We start from the raw sequence: 21,853 nt of genomic DNA on the forward strand, positions 1-21,853 counted from the left end.
GAAAAATCTGCTTAAAAGAGAATGCAGGTGGATCACCCAATTGGGTTCACTAATACCCCGGGGGCTGAATGATTATATGGGGTACGCAATGTTTCTCTAGGTCTCCTCTGAATCATATAATTGCATGCCTTTTTGTTTTGGACTTGGTAATTCTTTAGTTATCATTTTATTTGGACACTCATCTGTTGTCACATTTATCAGTTATATTTGTATATATATATATATATATATATATAATTTTTCATATCGTCCACCTCTGCGCTGTTTTTATTAGGTGTTGTTATGTTTGTGCTTTTGTCCAATTTTTTTTTTTTCTGTATTTCCTGACCATTCTGTGGTTATATGTTAGGTGATGTTTGGTATGTGTACAACGGCATGATTATTAATATCATTAATGTTGCTTTCTGTTCAATAATGATACTTTGTGCTTAATTTTCAGATCTATTAAGTTCTCAATTATAGTGTACATGGGAACAACCTGTCCTGCACCTTTATGAGCATTTGGCGCTTTAGCCATAGCTCTTGATGCAACCTGACATCACGATCTACTCATCCTATGAATGGTGCCGGGTCGGTGACGTCATCCTATGCGCGGCGCTTTAAATTTGCTACTCGCAATAGCAATCACACTCCCGGAAGAAGCCCGTGGTGGTGAAACAGCTGTCGGAGTTTCCTGACGGGGGATGCACTCGCACGGCTGACTTCAGCCTTTTCCTTTTCCTCACACCAGCTATATAGCTTGTCCAGGATGGTGATGGTGGCTTGCTGGCCTTAACCTTTTCATAGCCCTATTATGGATGACCGACGGATGCCTTGAGCAGAGGCGCGGGACATTTACATGGTGATATTACCTCTGATTTACTCTCAGCATACCTTTTTTTACCATGACTGTCTTCCGTTTTTTACGGTTTTGCTATCAGCATATCCCCCACATGCGTGGGAGGTGTCCTCTGGTCTAGGCTTCCTTGTGCCAAACTCCACCAATCCTGGTTTACCCAGCATTTTCTCATTTAACAGCATTATTTAGTTATCTATGTGGGATTCATGCTGTATGTGTGTGGATTGATGTTTCTCCCATCCCTGTGTGTGGGCAGTTAGCTTGTCACACTTCATTATAGGGAAGCACATGTACATACATATCTATTGTGCTTTTATTACCCTTTGTGTGGCCCTGTCTGCCCTCATGTGTTTATTATTTTTCATGTTATAATATTCTTTTTGCTTTGTACAAATTTCATTTTTTGTTGGATATTTCTTTTTTATTTAAGAATGTCTTCATATTAGGTTTTCTTGGCTGGCACATATATATTTATATTATAACATATGTTTTCCAGCTGATGTTTGAAATACCTGTCACCCTTAATGGTTATATTTGTGGACCGGCCGGTCATCAAATTCAGTGGGATCTTCTGATTCCCTCTGTCTTTGCTTAGATCCTCCTCCTCTGCCCCCTTTTTCTCTGTCATCTGGGCATCCATTTTAGAGGTTCTGTACATTTAGCATTTGTTTGGGATTGGAGTTTTGACTGTGTCTTCCCCGTCTGGTATTGTTTTTATATGTATGTCTTTTTTACTGTGTTTCATGTGTTTTTCTGGTCCATGATTAATAAACCCTTTTGTACTAATATTCATACTTTTCCTTGATCAGAGTGCTTTAGTTGGGATTTCTGTCTTTTTTGTGTGTTCATATATTCTTTCCCATAGCACCGCCATTTGCCTTTATTTTGGATTATTTGTGGTTAATGATCAGAATTTGTGTCCTTAGGTTTTTGATGCGGTTATATTTGTGATTTTACATAGTAGATGAGGTTGAAAAAAGACGTACGTCCATCAAGTGCAACCTATGCTAAATTTATCCAACAGATGCTTTATCCAATATCTATACTTACTTATTACTCCAGATGAAGGCAAACAAAAAACCCCAGTGACATATCATCCAATGATATCTCAGAAGGGGAAAAATAAATTCCTTCCTGACTCCAAGAATTGGCAATCGGATTAATCCCTGGATCAACATCCTTCCCATGTATACTTACTTGGTATATCCCTGTATACCTTTCCCATCTAAAAAGATGTCCAACTTTTTTCTAAACAAATCTATTGTATCTCCCATCACAGTCTCCATGGGTAATGAATTCCACATTTTAACTGCCCTTACTGTAATGAACCCTTTCCTTTGTTGCTGTGAAATCTCCTTTCCTCCAACCTTAAGGGATGGCCCGAGTCCTTTGTACTGCCCGTGGGATGAACAGTTCTTTTGTAAGCTCCTTGTACTGTACCCGAATATATTTGTACATAGTTATCATATCCCTTCTTAGATGCCTCTTTTCTAATGTAAATACATCTAATTTAGCTAGTCTCTCCTCATAAATCAGATTGTCCATTCCCTTTATTAATTTGGTGGCTCTTCTCTGCACTCTCTCTAGTTCCATAATGTCTTTACTTAGGATTGGTGCCCAAAATTGTACTCCATATTCAAGGTGTGATCTTACTAATGCTTTATAAAGGGGCATAAATATGTTTACTTCCCTTCCATCCATTGGCCCTTTAATGCAAGATAAGATCTTGTAAGCCTGCTGTCCACAAGCACTCCTAAATCCTTCACCATCAAGGATTCTCCTAATTTAGTCCCATTTAATTTGTAAGTCGCCTATTTATTCTTGTTTTCCAATTGCATAATGCTCCTTTGTAGATCCTTATGTTAGACCACACCTAAAGTAATTGTCAGTTCTACTGAACATATCTGCAGAAGGACAGTAAATAGAGGTGGTGTGAAAAAGAGCATCTTACATTTTGTATTGTCTGCATCATAACACTTATCAAGAAAGACTAAAATACCTAACCACGTACATCTTGGAAAAAAGTATGTAGAATGTGAGAAAACCTTTGACTTGCTTTGAGTGCTACTGAGCGTGGCCACATCTATACAATAAAAGACAAAAATACTAAATGCTACATCCAATGTAACAAAATACATAGTTAATTACCTCCATGTTAGTATTCTCATGAGTAAGGGTCATTTAGTTAAACCTTTTGGCCAAAGTGTTATAATCTTGAAGCCACTTCACATCATGACCAGTTTGCAGGTCCAAACACCACCTGTGAAAATTCTTATTCACCTCTGCTGGAGGGAGAACGGCCTCAGTGGACCTGCCCTGCAAAAGAACATGAAAAAAATGCTACTTAAAAGTGTGGTGAGCTTAAATCCTGGGAGGAGCCTAATAAACCCCTAATAAGTCTATATTAAAGAATAGACAAATGAATACTTCTAGCTTTGATTCGGATACCTCTGATCATGAATCTAGATCACATTCAGTGTCATTTGAGGGATCAGCTGATTATACAAGGGAAGATCGTGGAATGTCAAAGGGTGATAATAGACCTTCTACATCATTTGCTTATAGTAAACCCTCTAAATCATCGAGCCAGTCTTCTTCAACTTTTTTTCAGACCGGGTAAAAAAAAACACACAGAACAAGAAGATCAAAGAGGAAACGGGGAAGGATGAGGCAGATCCAAGAGGAAGAAATATGCCTAGATGTTAATAATAACAACGTCATTAACCTTTCGGGAATGGAACTTTCTTGGGACAAGTTATCATTAGTCAATAGAGGCTTGGGATTTGCTCCAGTTCAAGATTTTCATCTTTTTCAAACAGTTATTGATCAGTCAAAAATTTACGCGGAAATAACTTTAAAAAAATGTTTTTCTTCCAGAAGTTGATTGGATACATCAAGTTTGAATGCAAATGATTTAAGTATAGAGATACAAAGCCCTGAGAGTGACTCTGTATTGGATTTATCAACTAACAACTTTAATTTTCAGGAATGTTGTGCGTTGTCTGATATGAATGCATTATTAGAACAACAGGGTGAACCACTCAATACTTTTTCTCAGCCATTTTTTGGTCATCAGGACTCAGATTTAAGAAAAAAATCAATTTTTTGTCCCAATTCTAGTAGAGGTCCTTTTATAACCAACTTTGAAAGATTAGTTGAACGAGATTTAAGACTACTAGCCAAGGGTTTCTCTTACTCACATGTACATGCTAATAATCTCACTTATACTGAGATTCAACAACTTGACTGTTTAAAGAAGAATCATGGCATTGTATTGAGAAAGGCTGATAAAAGGGGTGTCCTTGTGGTGTTGTCCACCGATTAATATAAATGTGAGGCACTTGGGCAACTGAGTGATGTAACAAATTATCAGCTTCTTAAAGGAGATCCTACATCCAAATTTCTTTTAGAACTTAACGAACTTATTGGTTTGGGTAAAATTTTGGCTGTTATTAACAATAAAGAGTGTGAATTTCTGAGCTGTCCACATCCCGTGATTCCGGTATTCTACCATCTCCCAAAGATCCATAAATCGCTGGTCGACCCTCCAGGTCGGCCTGTAGTTGCGAGTATTTGATCTTTGGGAGATGGGTTATCGTGGTATGTGGCCAGCTTTTTGCAACCTACAGTTTCAATTCTGCCTTCATATATTAAGGATACTGCGGATCTCATTGTCAGTTTACAGAACTTAATTTGGAAAAAAGAGTACAGGTGGGTCACACTAGATGTGGTCTCACTTTACCCTATTATAGAGCACAAACATGGACTTTCAGCTATACGTAATTTTTTGGATTTATCTGAACTTTCTGTTTCACATTGCACTTTTCTTTTGGAATCTATCACTCTTTTACTCACGCACAATTATTTTCTGTTTGATACACAATTTTATTTACAAAAATTAGGCACAGCATTGGGCACGAGTTTTGCACCGTCATATGAAAAGTTAATTATGGGTTTATGGGAAGCATAATTTATTTATCAAAGCAATAATTTATTTTGCACTAATATTATATTTTTTAAGAGATATATTGATGACCTTATAATGGTGTGGGATGGAGATGAACAATCATTGATTTCGTTTATGGATCAACTTAATATGAATGATTGAAATATTAGATTCACTTTTGAACACAATATACATCACGTTAACTATTTAGATTTGCTCCTGTATATTGACAATGATATGACCATTCAAACTGACATTTTCAGAAAAGCCAATTCTAGGAATACTCTCCTTTGTGCTCAAAGTTGCCATCCACGTCCACTTGTTAAAAGCATCCCTAAAGCTCAATATATTGTGTTAAAGAGATTATGCTCTGACAATGACGTGTTTCTTCTTCAGTCAAGAGAAATGGCAGAGAGATTTATAGCTAGAGGCTATAGCAATACGGATATTCTAGAAGCCTTTGATTATGTGGATTCAATTGATAGGAAGTCTCTTATTAAATAGAGAAAACAAGGGGTCCGTAAGAGTAAGACCCGGCCTTATTCAGAAAATGACAATAAATATCCATTGTTTATAACCACATATAATCGACAATCTATGTCTATTCGTGACATAGTTCTTAAGCATTGGCAAACTTTGTCATTAGATAAGGACATTTCTGGTTACGTTCAGGGGGGGCCGAGGTTTATATATAGAAAGGCTAAGACACTTGCCTCTTATTTGTTACTTAGCCTGTTTGATTCCCGTTCAAGTTATCCCCAGGTTAAAGGCATACCTAAAGGCTTATTTGCCAGCAGTAATTGTTCTATGTGCAAATATGCTCATTCTATTACTTTTATATTTAATAATGAGAATAGAAGAAAAATTTATATCAAAAGTTTTTTGAATTGTAACACATGTTTTGTGATATATCTTTTATGCTGTGGATGCGAGAAAAAATATATAGGTCTCACTATTAGACCTTTTAAGTGCAGAATAGCGGAACATGTACGACTGATAAAAAAGGAAGATGTTTTACATCCAGTGTCTAGACACTTTTCTATGTGTCCAATGGGCGGAATAGAGAATTTTTCATATTCCGCCATTGAACACATTTCCTGTCACCCAAGGGGTGGTGATAGGGAAAATACATTAAATAAACAAAAATGTACTGGATATATACCTTGAATACTCTTCATCCCTCAGGTATTAACATAGATTGGGAGCTCAAATATTTTTTGTCAACTTGAGGCTGCCCATGGGGAGTGTTCAGGGTACATGGTATTCCTTTATATGTCTATCGGTACATTAGTTCTCTGTTTGATTATTTCATCCATTCATATATACTTAAGATATTTGGGATTGTGTATCATATTATATTCCTATTTGATTTAGTTATTATTACTTCTTATGTTATATTAATTTAAAGTTATATTTAATTATTTTTCCATTCATTTTGTCTTTAGTCTTTGACGTCATGTAGGGTTATTTTAGTATCTGTTGTTTGTATATATACTTTTTGTGTTTTTAAATTGTTTGATTAAAATATCTTATTTTTGTATATTATGTTTCTTTAAGCAACGTTGTATGTCTGTTACACATAGCAGTCTCTGTATAGGTGTGCACGACAAGTCATTGCAGCACAGATCTTTTGACTAACTCATTATCCATCAGATGTGCTGCATGCATACGTTTTGTCTTTGTCCTATCAGATCGTGTCATTGCCTATATAGAGATCAGCTGTGTGTAAAGTTTTTTGTACTCTATGATAAAGTCCTTTTGTCAGGATGAAACGCGTAAGAGGTTTTTTTCTACCCTCTACTTATGTCTATTTTTTATTAAATAAAGCTTTTTTCTTTTACTAATTGGGCTTTGATTGTTTATGGAGAGCAGTGACCGCCCAGACTCTGTTTTTCCTCTTCTATACTAAAGCTATTGGCAGGAGCACGCCGAGACAACCTGAGCTTGGAGCAACGCTGTTTTTATATCGGCATCACCCGGCAGTTCAATCATCATACTGTGAGAACTTGCCAGCTGATTTATGTAGCGTGGTACACAGGGTGTGAGAGAGGATAGCAGTTACTGGATTCTGTGACTTATTCTGGGTCACGTTTTTTGCGTGACCTTTCATACTTCTACCAGTGTTTCTGCTTTATAGTCCCCCACCCTGAGTTAGTCCGGTCCCGCTTGGATCATTTACAGTGGACTAATTGCTTTTATTCAGGCTTTAGTTGCTTCTATCTCTGTGTACTATGGATTAAAAGGACGATTTGCTCTAGTTGCAGCATCAGGATTTGGGGTTTATTCCCCATTTTTTCTTCCCTGGTAAACACAGAGACGAGGAATGTGTTTAATATCTCTGCTTTTTCCTTATCTCCATTAATCTGCCTGCCTATCTCACACTGCAAGGGTCCTATATTTTCTTTTCTCATTTTTTTGTTATTAAGGTACTTAAAGAACTTTTTAGGGTTGATCATTGGATGTAGCATTGGGTATTTTTGCCTTTAGATGCTCTGATATAGGCAGGATTTCTCTCTGTCCATATGTGTCATCTTGTTAGATGAACATGTTATGGGCTATAAAATGTACTAGACAGCACTCATGAAAAATCTAATCGGGTGGTGCCCAAGGGAACAGGGAGGACCCATGTTATGGGCTATGTTCTTCCAATAAGGGTGCCGCTCTCACAAGACTTCACCACTAGCCACTTAACCAACTATCTCCTTCATCGAACATTGTTCTTTACAAAAATCCTTAAAACAGTTGCTCACATCTGTACATTCTTGATTCCATAACTCTTATTTATGCCAAAAGGAGAGACCACTGAGATTTGGAAAATTCTGAACACATTAAGAAGATACCTGAGAGGTTTCGAACGCTCTGCACATATGAAAAAGAGACATGTGAGGGTTAGAATGTTCTGTACACACAGTGAGAGTTTATGTAGAAGAATCCAGACGCACAGAAGATAACAAAAATAATACTATGATTTTATTTCATCATCAAATAAAGTACAACGTGACAGAATTTCAGTTCAATAGCAATTGTATTGACACTTTTGAGAATAGCATATAACATTCTTGTGACAAGGTTTAAGGACAGTATTTGACTGGTACACGTGTTTGAGATGTTATTCGTTTTTCTTCTTTGTTTCTTTCATGTTCTATGTGGTTATACCAAGCTTCATGTCATTCTCTCCCATTTCCACTCCACTATCTAACAAAGAAACATACTTTCTACATACATTTTTGGGAGAAAATATTAACCTATATAATATATGCGCATTAACTTAATTATTTATTCTTTATATATATACAATTGTTCATGTTTACGGGCACTTTATTTTGTCCTTTTGTTGCTGCCTGATATGAGAGAAATAATTAATGTACTCCAGCTCCACATTTTACAGAGTACTGTAGATAGCAGGAAATGAAAGTCTGGGGAAGTCTCCTGCTCAGTCTCAGATTACCCTCAGCTGCTTCTCTTACCCCCTTACTGGCTACTTATGAAACACCTACAGTAATTTCTTCCAACCTTTTTCCATCACCTCGTCCACTGAACTCCACTCTTAAATTGTAAGCTCTTGGAGGCAGGGACTTCTTTTCATAATGTTACTTTTATGTCTGAAGTGCTAATTCCTATTATGTGTTATAATATTAGGTCACGTGTATTACTGCTCTGAAGCGCTATGTGTATGGATGCAGCTATAGAAATAAAGATATACATACATATTCTGCCCAAATGGACCTTTTCAATATTAAAACCTTTCATATCTGACAGCATTGCCACATTTACATCTCTACCTAGGGGATTTCTTTCAAGTGAAACCCTACAAATATTTACTATAAGAGTCAACCCGAAACATACCATCTCCTGGCTTTCTAACAAATATCATATTCACGTAAATACTTGTACTAATGATAGAAACAGTTTCTTTAAGTAGCCAAAAAAGCTCCAAATCCACCCCCAACTTCAATGAAAACCTGTATAGTGTAACAGGAATACAACCCTTTTCTGTGTTTTAGTACAATTCCTTTGATTTATTACAGTGTTCTGTAGTCCTGTTACTTTACAGTACATCCGCTTTATATATTATTATTTCACAGTACAGAAATTAGGATATTACTAAAGTACAAAACAGAAAACCCCATTTATTAATGCTCAATTATAAAGTCATGGAATACAATGTTACAGTGTGCTAACTGAGCTGCTTTGTCATGTACATCTTTAGAGGAAAGAATCAACGGTGTGTTAGGCAGCCAGCAGATTACTGTTTTGTGCTAATAGACTTTCTCAATGCACAAAGTTAAGACAGTGACGGGGTTTTATATATAGGTTGTTACTAATGTATCATGGAATTCCTATATTATACACTTGAGACTGATAACCTAAGTTACAGTTACTGTAACTACGTAACAGATCAGAAATACAGCAAGTTGAACATATTCAGGAAGACTCATACACCAGTTACTGAATTTAACCTTTTATTCAAGCCTCATTCAATACAAAGCTCTGTAGTAGTAATAGTAGTAACCAGTGAGAGTAAGAGATGAAAAAACACAAGTACTGTATCTGAGAAGAAAGAGGGTGAATCTGACGAAAGGTTTTAGTTGGAAGACATGGTGCTCTGGATCCAGGACACGTAGTTGCAGACTTTGGTGTACACCCCGGGATAGTTCCTCTGTGCACAGCCGTAGCCCCATGAGACGACCCCCTGAAGCTCACCGTTACACACCACGGGTCCACCAGAGTCACCCTGATGAGAATAGAAACAGATTGTTACAGGTCAAGAAAACATCAAACATCTTCACAGAGAAGCCTTTTACTGAACAGAATAAGAACAAAAAGCCAAAGTTGAGTAGACCAATAACATCTTTGGGGCTCAGGTATGAACCTCATAAATAATCCGAGAACTGGCGTACTATGGGTTTTTCAAAGAGAGACAGAGACTTGCTAGTTATTAGGTAACAGTGAGAGCCAGAGAGGACAGAGGAGAGGATACATTACCTGGCAGGAATCCTTGCCACCTTCAACGTAGCCCACACAGATCATATTGTTGGTGATCTCCCCTGGATAGGCATTGTTGCACTGGGTAGTAGTCAGGATGGGAGCATTCACACACATCAGGAGATCTGGGTAATTACCTTCAAACACAAGGAGGATTAAGTCAAACATATTGTAATAAATACGTTCCCTTAAAGTGAAAGGAACCCTTTTGAGAGTGTGTCATTCAAGAGGGTCTCTTCTATATAGCGGGATTCCCTCACACAAGGTAATGGGGAAATGTTCTTTAAAGGAGAGGGCTTATTCCCAGGATAAATCTTCCATAGAGTAGACTGTTGATGAAAGGAATATAGTGTTTGGTGAGGCTGCATTCTTATTACAGGGATTCCCAATACAATGGAATATTGAGCATGTAAGAAGATATACTTTTAAGAAGATTGTCCCTCTTACATGGGACCTATTGGGCTGAAAAGTAATCTGTTTATAACAGGGCACCTGTCAGAGCAGGTTTTTATAATGAGATGTTCTGTTGACTCACTTCCACTGCTGAGTGTGTTCCCCCAGCCAGAGATCAGGCAGCTGGTGCCAGCGCTTGCACAGCCAGTGGGAAGAGCCACAGCATTCACATAGGAGTTCAGAGCGGCTGCAGAGGCAAGCTTGACCAGCATGATGTCGTTGTCCAGGGTCCTGGAGTTGTAGCTGGCATGTCTGATGACTTTGGCAGAGTTGATGAACTGCTCGGTTCCTTCATTCACAAAGATGTTGTGTTCTCCAAGTCTGACCTGGATACTCCTACAAGCAAGATTAGTAGGGTAATATGAAAGGGCAGTGACTCACACAGGACCTACAGCATGAAGTTTTAATCAGTATTTACACTATAATTTCATCTATGAAGAACTTGAATGTTGTCCGCTAAAATATATCAGAGAATAAACCTACATTTAATTTCTCCCGGACCAATGCGGCTACTAGAACTTTGAACTACAACAGGGCACAAAACACGTACAATGAGCACAAAGATATGCTACACATAACAAGGTGTTTTTAGCATTATTGCTGGAATTACTTGTGGTGATGACAGCCTACTGTAATTCTGACATGCCTGGGATCTGGGGGTGCCCTATGGGCCACCATTAGGCGATAAAAAATATATATTAAATGCCCTTAAACAACCCTCATTACTTACGATTTGTAGCAGTGAGCAGCAGACACAACCCACAGGTTGTTAATCAGGGACCCTCCACAGAAATGGTAACCAGAGTTCAGGGACACCTGGAAGGGGACAGAGTTCTTGGCACAGGTGTAACCTCCCACGATCTTATCATCATCGTCAATGGGGAAAGCAGCTGGGAGAGAAATGGACAACCATTACTGATGTTCAACGTGAGAGAACACAATATCCACTGTATTCCCTACACTGGGAGAGCAAGGAATAATTCTGCATCTTAAACAGAGAGAAGAGCAGAGCAAGAAATAAATGTGCTATTTACAGAGGTGAGGAGCAGAGTAAAAGATAGATGTTTATCCTATACCAAGAGAATATTGATGTGTGGAGATAGAAAAAAATAAATATACCTCCTACACAAAGGAGAGCAGCAGTGGGATAGGTATCAAAGATACAGTATTCTGAGAACAGTTTGGCAAACAGGTGATAGAGAAGTTTGCAGAGAAAGTTGTATAGTTAGAAGAACAGTGAGAGATCGCTGTGCATGATATATTACTGCAACATATTATCAGTAATAAGACTCACCAGCTGCTCCCAGCAACACACAGATCAGCAGGAACTTCATGGTGACTGTCTGGTCAAGAGGTGTTTTTTAATGGAGAATGGTCTGGTATTTATACTCTACCTCTACCAACCAAACCTCTGTCCATTACATCTATTTGTACCTATTGATCACAACATGGAAACATGGAGTATGTGACCAATGGGAGCCAAAGAGTATATCAGTGACCTTGTCATGTTACCTATTTCTGTAACACAAACACTGCATTCAGATTGGAAAGGCCTGTGTAAAATAATGATATGTATCACATACATTTAAAAAATACTGTAACTTCTCCCAATAGTGTGTTTTTATACAGGATTCAAAATTTCCTTACAATCGCTCGAAAGACTAAACTAAAATAATTATAATTGTGTTAAATTCAGGATTATTTGTGTAGCAAAGTCAGGGGAGCTGACTTCCTGCACATTTTTAAAGATCATCTAGAAACTCTGTATAGGGGTTATGAAATGATTAGGCCTTAATACAGGTAGAATGAGAAATGCTTTTTTTATCCCTGGATCACCTGGACCCTGGATTTTACTCCCTGGATCCACAGCCTTCCCATGTTTACTTATTTGGTATATCCCTGTATATCTTTTCTTTCTAAAAAGATGTCCAACCGTTTTCTAAACAAATCTATTGTATCTGCCATCACAGTCTCCATGGGTAATGAATTCCACATTTTAACTGCCCTTACTGTAAAGAACCCTTTCCTTTGTTGCTGGTGAAATCTCCTTTCCTCCAACCTTAAGGGATGACCCGTGTCCTTTGTACTGCCCGTGGGATGAACAATTCTTTTGTAAGCTCCTTGTACTGTCCCCAAATATATTTGTACATAGTTATCATATCCCCTCTTAGGCACCTCTTTTCTAATGTAAATAAATCTAATTTAGCTAGTCTCTCCTCATAAGTCAGATTGTCCATCCAGTTTATTAATTTGGTGGCTCTTCTCTGCACTTACTCAAGTTCCATAATGTCATTTATAAGGAGCGGTGCCCAAAATTGTACTCCATATTCAAGGTGTGGTCTTACTAATGCTTTATAAAGGGGCATACATATGTTAACTTTCCTTCTGTCCATTGGCCCTTTAATGCAAGATAAGATCTTGTAAGCCTGCTGTCCACAGGCACTCCTAAATTCATCAAGGATTTTCCCAATTTATCCTCATTTAATTTGTAAGTTGCCTGTTTATTCTTGTTTTCCAATTGCATAATCTTACATTTATCTGTATTATTAGCAGTAGAAAGACTGTGGTGCTAATACTGCTTTGTAGATCCTTACGTTAGACCACACCTAAAGTAATGTCAGTTCTACTGAACATCTCTGCAGAAAAACAGAAAATCGAGGTGGTGTGAAAAAGAGCAGCTTAAATGTTGCATTGTCTGCATTATAACACTTACTGTATCACGAAAGACTAAAATATCCTAACCACGTACATCTTGGAAAAAAGTATGTTAGAATGTGAGAAAACCTTTGATGAATTTACGAATGACAATGTGATTTTCTCCATTTTTTGTCCTCAAAAAATTTGTTATTTTTCACCCTCTTTGCTTTTTTCTCAAGTGGTGCGGCAACTTTTTTGGCAATTTTTGCCTTTTTACTCTAACACTACCTGTGAAATTGTCATTCACCTCTGCTGGAGGCCTCAGTGGATCTGTCCTGCAGAAAACATGAAAAAAATGGCTACTTAAAAGTGGGGTGAGCTTAAACCCTGGTAGGAGGGCCCACTAATATATATATATATATATATATATATATATATATATATATATATATATATATATATATATATATATATATATATATATACAGTATATATATATATATATATAATGATGTGGTGGGTTCTAGGGGTTAGAGCTTGCTGGGATTGTGTATTTATTAATTTTCATTTTCAACTGATATCAGTTCATTGGAGTTTAGTGGTCCCTCCTCCCAGGGTTTAAGCTCACCCTATCCCACTTTTTAAGTAACATGTTTTTTCATGTGGCCATTCTCCCTCCAGCAGAGGAAATGGGAATTTTCCCAGGTAGTGTTAGGACCTACATACTGATCATGCAGGGAAGTGGCTGCAGGCTTATAGCACTTTGGCCAAATTGTTTAACTAAATGATCCTTACTCATGAGAATACTAACATTGAAGTATTTATATATGTATTTTGTCACATTGCTACATAGTTACATAGTAGATGAGGTTGAAAAAAGACGTGCGGCCATCAAGTTCAACCTATGCTAAATTTAGACAACAGATACTTTATCCTATATCTATTTTTACTTATTGATCCAGAGGAAGGCAAATAAAAAATCCCAGTGACATAACATCCAATGATATCTCATAAGGGGAAAAATAAATTCCTTCCCGACTCCAAGAATTGGCAATCGGACTATTCCCTGGATCAACATACTTCCCATGTTTACTTATTTGGTATATCCATGTATACCTTTCCTTTCTAATAAGATGTACAATTTTTTTTTGAACAAATATATTGTATCTCCCATCACAGTCTCTGTGGGTAATGAATTTCACATTGTAACTGCCTTACTGTAAAGAACCCTTTCCTTTGTTGCTGGTGAAATCTCCTTTCCTCCAACCTTAAGGTTTGACCCCGTGTCCTTTGTACTGCCCTTGGGATGAATAGTTATCTTGTTATATAAGGCTTTATAAAGGGGTATAATTATGTTTACTTCCCTTCCATCCATTGCCTCTTTAATGAAAGATAAGATCTTGTACGCTTGCTTTCTACATCCTCCTCCATCAAGGATTCTCCTCATTTATCCCCATTTAATTTTTAAGTCTCCTATTTATTCTTTTTTTTTCAATTGCATAACCTTACATTTATCTGTATTATTAGCAGTAGAAAGAGTGTGGTGCTAATACTGCTTTGTAGATCCTTACGTTGTTCCACACTCAAACTGCTGTCAGTTCTATTGAACATGGAAGGGGTGAAGATCATCGGGAAGCGCAAAATCATGTAAAACAGAAGAAATTTTCTGATGGTGCAGTATTGTGATATTAATAAATAAATATTTACAGTGCAGTGTGCTATGTACTCACAAGTGTATGGTGAGTAATGTTCCCATAAAGGTATCTTTCAGGGACAGCCCGTCTGCCCGTGGTATAAGTGGGTCTGTGTACGTGGGTGGATGCTGAGGACCTTAGGTAACAAATAAGGAAACGGACATAGTGCAGACTGTACAAAATTCTATTAAAATTGTAAGTGAAAGTACAATACACTCACAATGTGTTAAAAGAATACAAGCGTTTTGATCACATATCGGATCTCAGTGCAAGGCAGCTGTATCAGTCCCCCCTCCGCCTCGGCGTGCGTTTCACTGATGCGTCTCACCCAAACCGGAAACCGGAAGTGACGTCATCTGCTCTGGGGGACTCCGATCCTATAGTGGTCTTCTCTCATCAGGATTCACTCTACGTGTTTCTCCGTATTGCGGTTTCATCAGGAGTGTGACACTCCTGATGAAACCGCAATACGGAGAAACGCGTAGAGTGAATCCTGATGAGAGAAGACCACTATAGGATCGGAGTCCCCCAGAGCAGATGACGTCACTTCCGGTTTCCGGTTTGGGTGAGACGCATCAGTGAAACGCACGCCGAGGCGGAGGGGGGACTGATACAGCTGCCTTGCACTGAGATCCGATATGTGATCAAAACGCTTGTATTCTTTTAACACATTGTGAGTGTATTGTACTTTCACTTACAATTTTAATAGAATTTTGTACAGTCTGCACTATGTCCGTTTCCTTATTTGTTACCTAAGGTCCTCAGCATCCACCCACGTACACAGACCCACTTATACCACGGGCAGACGGGCTGTCCCTGAAAGATACCTTTATGGGAACATTACTCACCATACACTTGTGAGTACATAGCACACTGCACTGTAAATATTTATTTATTAATATCACAATACTGCACCATCAGAAAATTTCTTCTGTTTTACATGATTTTGCGCTTCCCGATGATCTTCACCCCTTCCACGTCCACGGGATCGAGAGTACGACCCCCCACTGGGTTAAGCTGCATTCGCATGTGTTTGTATTAGTATCACTTAATTATTATTATTTATACACTTGTTTATATAGGGATGTAATTCTTGAGCGCCAGATTGATATATATTTTTTCAACTTGCACTTAGTTCTATTGAACATATCTGCAGAAGGACAGAAAATAGAGGTTTTGTGAAAAAGAGCAGTTTAAATTTGGCATTGTCTGCATCATAACTTATCAGGAAAGACTAAAATACCTAACCACGTACATCTTGGAAAAAAGTATGTAGGATGTGAGAAAAACTTTGACTTGTTTTGACTGCTTCAGAGCGTGGCCAAATGTATAAAATAAAAGACAAAAATACTCAATGCTACATCCAATGTGACAAAATACATAGTTAAATACTTCAATGTAATTAATAAACAAGTTAAAAAGCAGGGGTCCCAGTACCGATACCTGACGACTTTAGCCCAACCTGAAAAAGTTCCATTTATGACAACCCTCTGTTGTCAATCCTTCAACCAGTTTTTAATCCAGGTGCAGACATTATTACTGAGTCCAATTTGATTTATTTTGTACACCAACCTCTTGTGTGGAACCGTATCAAAAGCTTTTGCAAAATCTAAGTAGACCACATCAACTGCATTACCCTGGTCTAAATTCCTACTTACCTCCTCAAAGAAACAAATAAGGTTAGTTTGGCATGATCTATCTTTCATTAATCCATTCTGACTACTACTAATGATTTTGTTTTTCATTTGGTATTCCTGAATATTATCCCGTATTAAACTTCAAGTAGTTTCCCCACTTTTGAGGTCAGGCTTACAGGTCTGTAATTCCCCAGTTGTCATCTAGCTCCCTTTTTAAATATAGGCACCACATCTGCTTTACGCCAATCTTGTGATACTGAGCCTGTGGAAATGGAGTCCTTGAATATTAAATGTAATGGTTTCGCTATTACTGAATTTAACTCCTTGAGAACTCTTGGATGTATACCATCGGGGCCAGGTGCCTTATTTACTTACATTTTTTCAAGCCGCTTATGAACTTCTACCTCAGTTAACCAATTGTTCAGTAATATGGAGGTTGTGGCTTCCTCCTGCGGCATTACTATTGAAATTGATTCTTCCCTGGTAAACACAGAGGCAAAGAATTTGATTAATACCTCTGCTTTTTCCTTATCTCCAATAATCTGCCTGCCCATCTCACACTGAAAGGGTCCTTTATTTTCTTTTCTCATTTTTTTGTTATTAAGGTACTTAAACAACTTTTTAGGGTTGATCTTACTTTCTATTGCAATCCTTTTTTCATTTTCCAGTTTTGCTCATTTGATTCCCCTTTTGCAATTTTTGTTACATTCCTTATAATTTTGATACGCTGCCTCGGTCCCTTCTGACTTAAAGAATCTAAACGCCTTCCTCTTCTTGTCCATTTCCTCCCCTACCTGTTTATTTAGCCACATTGTTTTTTTTTTGTTTTTTTAGTTATTTCTTTTATGCTTATTACCCTAGGGTATACACTGATGAGTGTGCTTTTCAAACAATGTTTTAAAGACTGCCCATTTATCTTCTACATTTTTCCCTGCAAAAACATCATCCCAGTGTATTACATGTAGATTAGCCCTCAGTTTATTAAAAACTGCTTTTCTAAAGTTTTTTTTAGTCTTTGTTGAACCAAGTAATTTGTTTTTTGATAATTTAATTCAAATGAGACCATGTTATGATTTCTGTTGCCCAAAGGTTCCAGGACTTGAATATGTGTTATTACTTCTACATTGTTTGATATTACCAAATCCAGTATTGCCCCTCTCCTGGTGTGTTCTTCAATAATTTGGGTCATATAATTGTCTATAAGCACCCCCAAAACCTGTTTCATTTTCTTGTAATGCTAATCTCATTGCCCCAGTCTATGTCTGGATAATTAAAATCACCCATACTGCAAACATGACCCAGTTTTAATGCCTTCTCCATTTGCAAAAGTATTATAGCTTCCTCAATCTCACCGATATTTGGTGTTTTATAGCATATCCCTACACACATTTTCTAGCTGGATTTTATATATAGGTTGTTACTAATTCCTATATGATAACTTGAGACTGATAACCTAACAAACAGTTACTGCAACTACTTAACAGCTCAGAAATACAGTAAGCTGAACATATTCAGGAAGACTCATACACCAGTTACTGAGTTAAACCGTTTATTCAAGCATCGTTCAATACAAAGCTCTGTAGTAGTAGTAGTAGTTGTAGTAGTTGTAGTAGAAGCAGCAGTAGTAGTAGTAACCAGTGAGAGTAAGAGATGAAAAAACACAAGTACGGTATCTGAGAAGAAAGAGGGTGAATCTGATGAAAGGTTTTAGTTGGAAGACATGGTGCTCTGGATCCAAGACACGTAGTTGCAGACTTTGGTGTACACCCCGGGATAGTTCCTCTGTGCACAGCCATAGCCCCATGAGACGACCCCCTGAAGCTCACCGTTACACACCACGGGTCCACCAGAGTCACCCTGATGAGAATAGAAACAGATTGTTACAGGTCAAGAAAACATCAAACATCTTCACAGAGAAGCCTTTTACTGAACAGAATAAGAACAAAGAGCCAAAGTTGAGTAGACCAATAAAATTGTGGGGGGCAGGGCTGCCCATCCATTAGACAAACCTAGGTGGTCGCCTAGGACGCAAAGTTCCTAGGGGCGCATTAATAGTAATCACACCCCCTGCAACCCCTATAGCTACTCCTAGCGGCAGATTTACAAATCTGCCGCCATTGGGCACTTGCCTGTGCCTGCAGCCCTGCTTCTCATTTAAAATCGAGCATCAAATGATGCCAAATACGTCACCAACGTAACATCACATGGCATCTCGTTACCATGGCAATAAGATGCAGTGTGACGTAGGTTGTGACGTTCGCTTCGTCATTTGACGCTCGATTTTGAAGGAGAAGCAGAATGGAGGCGGCCAGCACAGGTGAGAATACAACAAGGGCGCAAATTTAAAGTTTCGCCTAGGGCGCATGAAACCCTTGCGCCGGCCCAGGTTGGGCTCAGTTATGATCCTCATAGACAATTAACACTATCCCAGTGCTGGCAATCTTTGGGTATTACAAAGAGAGACAGAGACTTGCTAGTTATTAGGTAGCAGTGAGAGCCAGAGAGGACAGAGGAGAGGATACATTACCTGGCAGGAATCCTTGCCACCTTCAACGTAGCCCACACAGATCATGTTGTTGGTGATCTCCCCTGGGTAGGCATTGTTGCACTGGGTAGTAGTCAGGATGGGAGCATTCACACACATCAGGAGATCTGGGTAATTACCTACAAACACAAGAAGGATTAATTAAAACATATTGCAATAAAGACGTCCCCTTAAAGCAAGCCTACACCACTCCAGTCCCTGAGGGCAGCAAACAGGTCAGGTTTTCAGGATATCCCTAAATCAGTACAGCTGGCTCAATTAGTGGCTCAGTCATACTGAGCCACTAATTGAGCCATCTGTGCTGAAGTAGGGATATCCTGAAAACCTTGCCTGTTTGCGGCCCTCGAGGACTGGAGTTGTGCAGGCCTGTCTTAAAGTGAAAGGAACCTTTTTGAGAGTGTGTCATTCAAGAGGGTCTTTTCTATATAGCGGGATTCCCTCACACAAAGTATTGGGGAAATGTTCTTAAAAGGAGAGGGCTTATTCCCAGGATAAATCTTCCATAGAGTAGACTGTTGATGAAAGGAATATAGTGTTTGGTGAGGCTGCCATTCTTATTACTGGAATTCCCCATTAGAATGGAACATGAGCATGTAAGAAGATATACTTTTAAGAAGATTGTCCCCCTTACATGGGACCGATTGGGCTGAAAAGTAATCTGTTTATAACAGGGCACCTGTCAGATTAGGTTTTTATAATGAGATGTTCTGTTGACTCACTTCCACTGCTGAGTGTGTTCCCCCAGCCAGAGATCAGGCAGCTGGTGCCAGCACTTGCACAGCCAGTGGGAAGAGCCACAGCATTCACATAGGAGTTCAGAGAGGCTGCAGAGGCAAGCTTGACCAGCATGATGTCATTGTCCAGGGTCCTGGAGTTGTAGCTGGCATGTCTGATGACTTTGGCAGAGTTGATGAACTGCTCAGTTCCTTCATTCACAAAGATGTTGTGTTCTCCAAGTCTGACCTGGATACTCCTACAAGCAAGATTAGTAGGGTAATCTGAAAGGGCAGTGACTCACACAGGACCTACAGCATGAGGTTTTAATCAGTATTTACACTATAATTTCATCTATGAAGAACTTGAACGTTGGCCGGTAAAATATATCAGAGACTTAACCTGCATTTAATTTCTTCCGGACCAATACGGCTACTAGAATTTGGGACTACAAACAGGGAACTAAAGACTTAAGCACAAAGGTATTAGACACATAACAAGGTGTTTTTAGCATTATTGCTGGAATTACTTGTGGGGATGATAGGCTAATTCTGACATGCCTGGGATCTGGGGGTGCCCTATGGGCCACCAGTGCGTGCCAAAAATATATATTAAATATACTTAAATAACCCTCATTACTTACGATTTGTAGCAGTGAGCAGCAGACACAACCCACAGGTTGTTAATCAGGGACCCTCCACAGAAATGATAACCAGAGTTCAGGGACACCTGGAAGGGGACAGAGTTCTTGGCACAGGTGTAACCTCCCACGATCTTATCATCATCATCAATGGGGAAAGCAGCTGGGAGATAAATTAACAAAAAATATTGATTTTCAATGTGAGGGAACACACTATCCATTGTATTCCCTACATTGGGAGAGCAAGGGATACTTCTGCATCTTATACAGAGAGAAGAGCAGAGCAAGAAAAAAATGTGCTATTTACAGAGGCGAGGTACAGAGTAAAAGATAGATGTTTATCCCATACCAAGAGAATATTTATGTGGGGAGAAAGCTGTGCGCCTTCTAGGGAAAGAGAAAAAAATAAATATACATCCTCCACAAAGGAGAGCAGCAGTGGGAATATCTATCAAAGATACAGCAGTCTGAGAACAGTTTGGCAAACAGGTGATAGAGAAGTTTGCAGAGAAAGTTGTATAGTTAGAAGAACAGTGAGAGATAGCTGTGCATGATATATTACTGCAACATATTCTCAGTAATAAGACTCACCAGCTGCTCCCAGCAACACACAGATCAGCAGGAACTTCATGGTGACTATCTGGTCAAGAGGATTTTTTAATGGAGAAAGGTCTGGTATTTATACTCTACCTCTACCAACCAAACATCTTTCCACCTACGTCTATTTGTACCTATTGATCACAACATGGAAACATGGAGTACGTGACCAATGGGAGCCAAAGAGTATATCAGTGACCTTGTCATGTTACCTATTTCTGTAACACAAACACTGCATTCAGATTGGAAAGGCCTGTGTAAAATAATGATATGTATCACATACTTTTAAAAAAGTGTAACTTCTCCCAATGGTGTGTTTTTATACAGGATTCAACATTTCCTTACAATGGTTTGAAAGACTAAACTAAAATAATTATGAATGTATGAAATTCAGGATTATTTGGGGAACAAAATCAGGGGAACTGACTTCCTGCACATTTTGAAAGATCAGTCAAAAGAAGAGAAAAAGATGCACTGCCAGGGAGTCAGGTGGTGTTAAATAAAAAATCTATTTATTCAGTATAGCTTCGTAACAAAAAACATACCCCCAGGGGGTGAACCAGTACCTCCTATGCGTTTTGGACCATCCGAAGCCATACTGAATAAATAGATTTTTTATTTAACACCACCTGGCTTCCTGTCAGTGCATCTTTTTCTCTTCTTTTGACTGGACTGTAACCAATGGATCTGCACGCCCCTGGGAAAGGACTACAACGGATTCTGCTCTACAGTTGGAGTGGGTAAGAGTTTATTATTAATGTGTGATTATTATAGTTGGGTACGATTTTAGCACTGTTAGTCTCCAATGAGGGGTCACTAGAGTACCTTTTAGGTGCAATGGTTGGTCACCTTCAGGAGACTTATGTGTTTATGGGTCACTCACATATCACATCTCTTAGTTCACCCACTCCATGTTTCAGTCCGTTTACCAGTCCTGTTTATTACTGAAGACCTATACTTTGGATATTCTGGAATGTCCACTGACTTTGGAGCACCCATCCCCCTCCCTTGAACATTTTGAAAGATCACCTAGAAACTCTGTATAGTGGTTATGAAATGATTAGGCATATATATATTTATATATATATATATATATAAATATATATATATATATATATATATATATATACATACACACACACACACACACACACACACACACACAC

At 38.5% G+C, this 21,853-nt stretch overlaps 2 protein-coding genes across 2 annotated transcripts; both read right to left on the bottom strand.

Moving 5' to 3' along the window:
* Positions 1–9,285: 9,285 nt before the first annotated feature.
* LOC142501646 (trypsin-like) lies at positions 9,286–11,563 on the bottom strand. Its single transcript, XM_075611790.1, has 5 exons — positions 11,518–11,563; positions 10,954–11,113; positions 10,306–10,559; positions 9,771–9,907; positions 9,286–9,519 (listed from the first exon to the last, which is right to left on the bottom strand). The coding sequence occupies exons 1-5, from the start codon at positions 11,555–11,557 to the stop codon at positions 9,370–9,372; spliced, it is 741 nt and encodes a 246-aa protein (XP_075467905.1). The 5' UTR covers positions 11,558–11,563; the 3' UTR covers positions 9,286–9,369.
* Positions 11,564–17,723: 6,160 nt separating this feature from the next.
* Positions 17,724–20,774, bottom strand: LOC142501641 (trypsin-like). The gene is made up of 5 exons (XM_075611786.1): positions 20,682–20,774; positions 20,094–20,253; positions 19,456–19,709; positions 18,719–18,855; positions 17,724–18,048 (listed from the first exon to the last, which is right to left on the bottom strand). Exons 1-5 carry the CDS (start codon positions 20,719–20,721, stop codon positions 17,899–17,901), a joined length of 741 nt encoding a protein of 246 aa, XP_075467901.1. The 5' UTR covers positions 20,722–20,774; the 3' UTR covers positions 17,724–17,898.
* Positions 20,775–21,853: the final 1,079 nt, after the last annotated feature.

This window comes from Ascaphus truei, chromosome 8 (assembly GCF_040206685.1).
Source record: "Ascaphus truei isolate aAscTru1 chromosome 8, aAscTru1.hap1, whole genome shotgun sequence".
NCBI lineage: Eukaryota > Metazoa > Chordata > Amphibia > Anura > Ascaphidae > Ascaphus > Ascaphus truei.